The sequence below is a fragment of the Plectropomus leopardus genome, chromosome 2 (genome assembly GCF_026936395.1).
Source record: "Plectropomus leopardus strain MGB_pleo_1.0 chromosome 2, ASM2693639v1, whole genome shotgun sequence".
In the NCBI taxonomy this organism is placed as follows: domain Eukaryota; kingdom Metazoa; phylum Chordata; class Actinopteri; order Perciformes; family Serranidae; genus Plectropomus; species Plectropomus leopardus.
In genome coordinates this window covers 28,134,572-28,141,226 of record NC_142177.1, presented here as the reverse complement: position 1 = coordinate 28,141,226, position 6,655 = coordinate 28,134,572, and the positions used below count along the sequence as shown (strand labels likewise).

At 40.5% G+C, this 6,655-nt stretch overlaps 1 protein-coding gene across 1 annotated transcript; it reads left to right on the top strand.

Moving 5' to 3' along the window:
- Nucleotides 1-1,328: 1,328 nt before the first annotated feature.
- Nucleotides 1,329-6,530, top strand: c2h3orf18 (chromosome 2 C3orf18 homolog). The gene is made up of 4 exons (XM_042494606.2): nt 1,329-1,589; nt 1,805-1,830; nt 2,129-2,258; nt 4,119-6,530. Exons 1-4 carry the CDS (start codon nt 1,329-1,331, stop codon nt 4,197-4,199), a joined length of 498 nt encoding a protein of 165 aa, XP_042350540.1. The 3' UTR covers nt 4,200-6,530.
- Nucleotides 6,531-6,655: the final 125 nt, after the last annotated feature.

Here is a 6,655-nt window from a genome sequence, read left to right as displayed (position 1 = left end):
TTGTGTGTGAAATACAAGAAAGGGCAAGACGGGGGGAGCAGATCCGAGGAGGCAACCGGAGAACTGGAAGGAGATCTCTGGAGGCTGCTGGGATAGGGTTACTCTGGTGTGTGGACTCCATCTTAATAGAAAAATGGCTGTTTTGTACATGTAAACAGCCTGTGCAGTGCCTGCATTGCTAAAGGGGGAAGCTAAAGAGGAGGAGGAGGAGGAGGAGAAGGAGGGGCAGCTGCTGGAGGAAATGCTGCCTCTTCCAATGAAATTTTCCCTTCTCTAGCTAACCCCGGCCTTCCGCAGATCACCTCTGAAGTCATGCATGTTGTATGTTGAGGTACGTATGCATGTCTCTAATCTGAGAGGACACATGGAAGCAGGACCTGGTCACGTTGGCAGGATTAGTAGATCAGCTGTTACAGCATCCTGCCTAAAAATAACATGTTAGTAACACGGTAATAAGGCCATAACATGATTCAAACAAAGATGTCTGTCTAGTTGCAGTGCAGGGACAACAGCAATGACTGAACGCAGCCTTTGGTTTTCATTGGTTGTTTGCTTCAGCTGCACATGTTCCTCATTAAGGGCACAGGATGCACTCAGGAGAGAAGAATGAATCATGTGTCTATTTTGCCCTCCTGTGCCTCCATATAACACTGTGCTTTAAAAGGAAATGTCTTAAAACCTCTCATGTATGTAAATTGCTCTTCTCTTTCATGGGATGTGGGGTGGGAGGTAGCGAGTTGTGGATGCAGTGGATATTTGTGGAAGCTGTGTGTGTGAGTGTGTGGGTGTAAGTTTGACTTTGACGTTTTGAACGCGCTGCCAGCATATTTCCTCACACTGCACGTTACAGTTTGAGTGGTTGGTATTCCTCTGTATTTTATCAAGTTTGTTATGCCACTCCTCCTAAGCCTTTGCTACCCACATCCTGCCCAAAAAAACACCTACCACAACCTCTCTGGCACAATCAGCCGTGGTTTGACTGAAAGTGAGAGGGAGGCGTGCCAAAAACTGAAATGTTAACACAAAGATTTAAGCAAATAATCAGTGCACAAAAGCAATTTAATAATTTATATTTTAGCAGCCTACAATACATTTCTTCCTAGGTTTAAAATGAGTGAACTAACGCTCTATTAATCACATACTGTTTTGACTTTTAGTTTTAGGTTTTAGGTTCCACATCATTTGGACAAAGCCTCATCAATGCCTCAGCAGACCTCACACCAGAGGACAGACACCTGCGTCGACCATGAGACGTATTAGAGGCTGAGCAACAACATCCACACACAGATCAAAAACACATCCTTCAGTTACAACTGCTACACCTGACCATGGCTGTAACTGCAGCTAAGACAACAACAAGTTTTCTCTCCACAACTGCCACGACCACCGCAATCCCCTTCCTCTCAACAAGCAAGAGCGCCAGAGACAATGTTACTTCCAGAACAACATTAATGACTGTTACTATAACAACTAACGAGACCAGCTTCAACGCCACATCGTTTCCGGAGGCGGTGATCGAGGGCTCGGGGATGGGAATGGTGCTCGTACCCTTTGGCATCATCACTGTCATTGGCTTGGCAGTGGCAATTGTAAGGAATTATTTAAATTTTGTATCAAAACTAGCATTTGACTCAGTAGCTCAATATATCATATACCAAATATCACGTTCAAATGTTTATGTACAGGTATTTGTACTGACTCACCTTGAACATTAAAGACACTTGTTCATTTAGTTTGGACACGTTACTTCTATGAATGTCACAGCTTGTTTATATTTCTCATTCTCTGACTTTCTTCATCCCAGATGCTGTATATACGGAAACGGAAGCGGTAAGCTTACAAAGATTTTTTGTACAAAGTTTTTTTCTTGGAGACAATGAATGGGAGGAGTGGAAATGTCAGATGCTGTGGACACATACCATTACAACACACACAGAGGGAGCATGACTTTGTTCTCTGCTCAAGACACCATAACTCCTCTGTATCTTTACATAACAAATAGGTTTTTTGCTACTATATTAATGCTCTGAATGTTATATACGTAACCTTTAATGCAACTTTGCAACAAGGTATATTTCCTCATCCTTAAATGCTGACTGGCCTTCACCTCTAAACTCTTGTCATACAGGTTGGAGAAGCTGAGGCACCAGCTCATGCCAATGTACAACTTTGACCCGGCTGAAGAACAAGATGACTTGCTGGAACAGGAACTACTGGACCATGGTCGGGAAGGCAGCCTCACAGGTCCCAATGCCAAGGTAAGGTCCTCACAGGAACCACTTAAATAACTGTCTTAACTAGAATGAAAGTGCTCCCATTCAGACCACAAGTGGTGAATGGTTTGACACCCACAAAAGCCATGATAACCATATTTCATATTCCTAATTAGATACAATGGAAAGTTTTCAGACAGTGGTTTAGACAATATTTCCCATCACCAATAACAACAAAACTTAAAAAAAAATGCAACATCATGGTGCAATAAAGCAATTTATGTCGGTTGAATTATATTTATATTCAATTATGTGTATCTGTGTATTTTTACACAATGTTACTTCAATAACATCTCTATTTTAGCCATTGTCACAGTACATCTGTGCTTTATTTTAGCCTAGCCAAGTGATCATCTTTTTCTTTGGTTCGATTTATTGCTGTAAATTTGTAACTGTCCATGTTTGTTTGTTTTTGTCATAATTTAATTTTTTAATTTTGTCTTAATTTTCTTCGATTTCTTTTAAGTTTTGACAATGGCATAATGGTAAAGGGCAAACATGGTAAAGTATCACCTGAGTGTCATCTCTCTAAACCTTTTTTTCCCCACAATCCTCATCTGTCATTATTTCAGTATTTCAAACAAAAACCAGTAGGTAAGATGTGTAATGTGTATTGTCATTTCATATTAACTAATGTGTGTTAAAGTATACGCCAGCCGAGGACACACACTAGCACACCCTTTACCTTTGAACAGACATTCATATTATCTTTCATCCTTTCCTTTGTGCTTTTTTAACAATTCTTTAAATCATCAAATATTCAAGGGGGCACATGCACACCCAAAAAGTATGCAAAACACCAGCTTCTGTGTTATTTAAAATGATAAAATCCATCCATTTATGCATTTAATGCACACACAATGTGAAGACTTTCAGTGGTAGAGTACAGTCGGAGAGACTGAGAGGTACTGATCAAGAAAAATGATAAATAACTGCAGTTTTATGTATTTAGATCATGCAAGGTCATGATCTAAAGCTCAAAGCCCACTTAACTAGCTTGTCCTGCATCTCACACTGGGCAACTGAACCAAACCGAAGACAACTTAGCAAACTCCCAAACATTGAAGGACATGTAATTGTCATATTTTCATTACTTTAGTACAACCTGTTAACCACAGAGTCATGGAGCACCCCCATGTTTCTACAGTTTTGCTATGTCAGCCACCCTAGTTAGCAGCCCCTCTGCAACGAGCAGCGTCGGAAAAACACTTTTTTTTTTTTTTAAAGTGAAACTGCTTAATTTGTTTGGGGTTTTTTAAAGTTTAAATCACAGAGTCTGTTTGTTTTGGAGAGGAGGAGACTACTGCAGATAATTCAGCTCCCAGTAAAAACCTCCTAAACAATGAAAATTTAAGTTATTCTAACTGGGAGAAGTTTCAGCTGGTTGCGATGCAATCCTCACTGGTAGAAGCCACTAAACCTTACACTCTGCTACTTCAGGATTATTCAGTCAAACTCTTGTTTTTGATGAGCACTGCATTGAAGAAGGATGTGTGTCCATTGATACTACAATTGCTTATCAAGCACTTCTTAGGATGCAGGTTGGCATTTCTAATATATTAGCAAATTTATTACGCACACCTCTAAACAGTTTGCATACTGTATGGTTTTACATGTGGCCTCTGATGCTAACAAATTTTCTCTGGTTTCAGTAATCAGTAACTCTCTAAATCATAAAACATAAAGTCAATTTTACTTTTTAAGTTCTCTTAAAATGTACAAAACATAATATGACAACTAGCTGTCATCACTGTTTGTTACAATTCAAGGCTGGAGTCACCATGTGATCTTAATGTCACTAACAGTTTTGTCTCCCATCTGTCCTGCTGCCTGTCTCCTCTGCAGACTCTCACAACCTCCCAGGGGACCACACAAAGGCCCAGTCGGCTGGTCTTCACAGATGTAGCCAAAGCTCTCAACGCTTAACAGCTCTCTTCCATTAGCTGACTTCAGTTTGTGGGGGGCCACTGGCCTCATTAAGGTACAGACTGGGCTTTTCTCATTTGTTTTGTGCCTCCTAATCTCTTCTCTCCTCCATTCTCCTGCCTGAGTTGGAAATCAATCTTAGCACACCATCTTGAAGGATGTCCCAGTTCCTAAAATGCATCTTGAGGAGCGAGGGGAGAGGAGGCTTGCTCGGGGAGCTATGAGCAAGAATGCACAGGTGCATCCTTTGTGGAAGTCTTTTCAGCAATCGTGACATATAGAGGAGGCGTGACTGGCCTAACACAGCTTATAAGGCGACTGTGCCACACGTCAAATTGAGGCCCTGTCTATACATATGCAGATATTTTTTGAAAATGGATATTTTCCATTATAAAAAACAACTCCAAATGCTCACCGGTATTAGCCATCTTTCAAAAGCCTCCTGCAGACTGTGCGATTTTAGCAATCTTATAAGTTTATGGCAAGCGACACTGTGCAACATGGATATAATAAACTTGGGTACAACATCAAGTTTGATATATGCAGACTGTACGATGACAACACCTACTGAATCACAGGCTACAACGTACGACCATCAACATCAATATGCAAGAGCAAACCATCCTCAGTGTGCATCATCCTTCTATGCCACTGTAGTGGTAAAGAGAAAAATGTAAACAAACATGAATTGAGCCCTTTATAGTGGCATTTATTTTTTTTTTTAAATATCTGGAGAAGGAGAATGTGGAAGCGGTCGTTGCTGGGGAAAAGAGGCCTACTTGGCAATTATGCAACGAGAGCTCTGGGTAAGAATTAGCATCTACTAGCATTAAAAATTTAGCAATGTTGCGCTGATCAGTGTCATTTCATACGGCATGTCTATTGGTTAGCAGATGTAGGTCGCAGCAATTACACACTGAGATGGTCATCCCACATTTCTGACACTTTCACTATTTTATCCCAGGCTGCTATACTTGAACCTCTCTTACTGTGTGACGAAAGACCATCGTTTTAGAGCCACGACCAAAGATATTGCCACGTTTCTGTCACAATGGTCATCTTTTGTCTGGGACAGCCTAAAATTGCACAGTGTATAATGAGCTTCAGTCTCTTCTCATCTGGAAGATAGTAATGTACACAGGCTGTCTTTTCAAAACACAGAACGAAGTGACACTCTAAAACATGCAAAAGTTTTCCTTCCATTCCTCATCGACAACAATCCCGCTCTCAAAATTATCTGACCACGTGCTGGCTCTGCGGAGCCTGATCTAAAACTGCTGTTATTGGTGGCAACGGACGCCTCTATTCTTCTGTGAAGTGGTGCAGCAGTACTAAGTTTCACTGTAAATTATTCATTAGAAAAAGCTGTGCTAACAACTGAAACAAACCAGTAGTCTGGGATTGTACACACAAAGTAACAATGGGCATGTGCAAATTAAGGAGATGACATCATAATTTCCCAAATGCTACATTTTAAAAGTCCACTCAGATACAAAGTAACCAGTGTTTGGGAAAAATTTGCCCCTCAAAAAGTGTTTTCAAAAATCTCAATGTCAGTGACCTAAACCCCTACTTGTGTATGGACAAGGGGCTAAAACTTTCAGGAAAATATTCATTTTGAAAAAATATCTGTATACATGTAGACATTGTCTTAGTTAACATCACTTTAAAATGACAGCTCTGAAACAGGGATGTCTCACTTTGTTAAATGCCAGTTGCCTCGACTCCTCTCTCCTCGCGTCTCTTCCTTTGCCCCCCTTGCTTGTATCTCAGGTGGGGCTAAGACATGAGAAGAGGAGATAAGAGGAATCAAAGATGTGCAAACTGTAAAACAAGAAAAGCTCACTGTCTCTCAGGAAGGAAAACAAAGGGAAACTTGGACTGTTTTTGGGAACAACTGGAGCTTTGGTGAACATTTTCATCTGTACGACGCAGTACATGGAAAAAAAAAACCAAAAAAAAACGTAGGGTGCATGTATGATAAGGGAGCATAACATATGATCTTGCACTGTTACAATTCGGCACACAAATGCAGTGTGATGCACTTTTCTTGAATCATGTTGTGTCATTGCTGTTAAAATGTTTGGTAGCTTGTCTGTGAAGTTCGTCTGAGCTTCAATATCTACTTCCATGTTTGAGAAGAGAGAAATGTACATTTGTGTTATTATACTGATTTTGTGGTCTTTTGTCTCTGACAAGCTTGAACTCTGGATGTGTTACCATCCTAAAGTGAACTGTCCCACTCCATTTTGCTTTTTCTTCACTGAGCAATGAAGGACTTGTTTCTGACTGTATACATTAAAACTATTTAAACAAATGTGAAAACTTGAATTATCGCCTTGCAGTTGTATGCCTCCGTAAACCACTCAAATTGCACTTACAGATTACATCCACGTCTGCTTCACACACATCTTCCCTCCCCATCAGCAAAACACAAGTTCTATACAATCAGCACA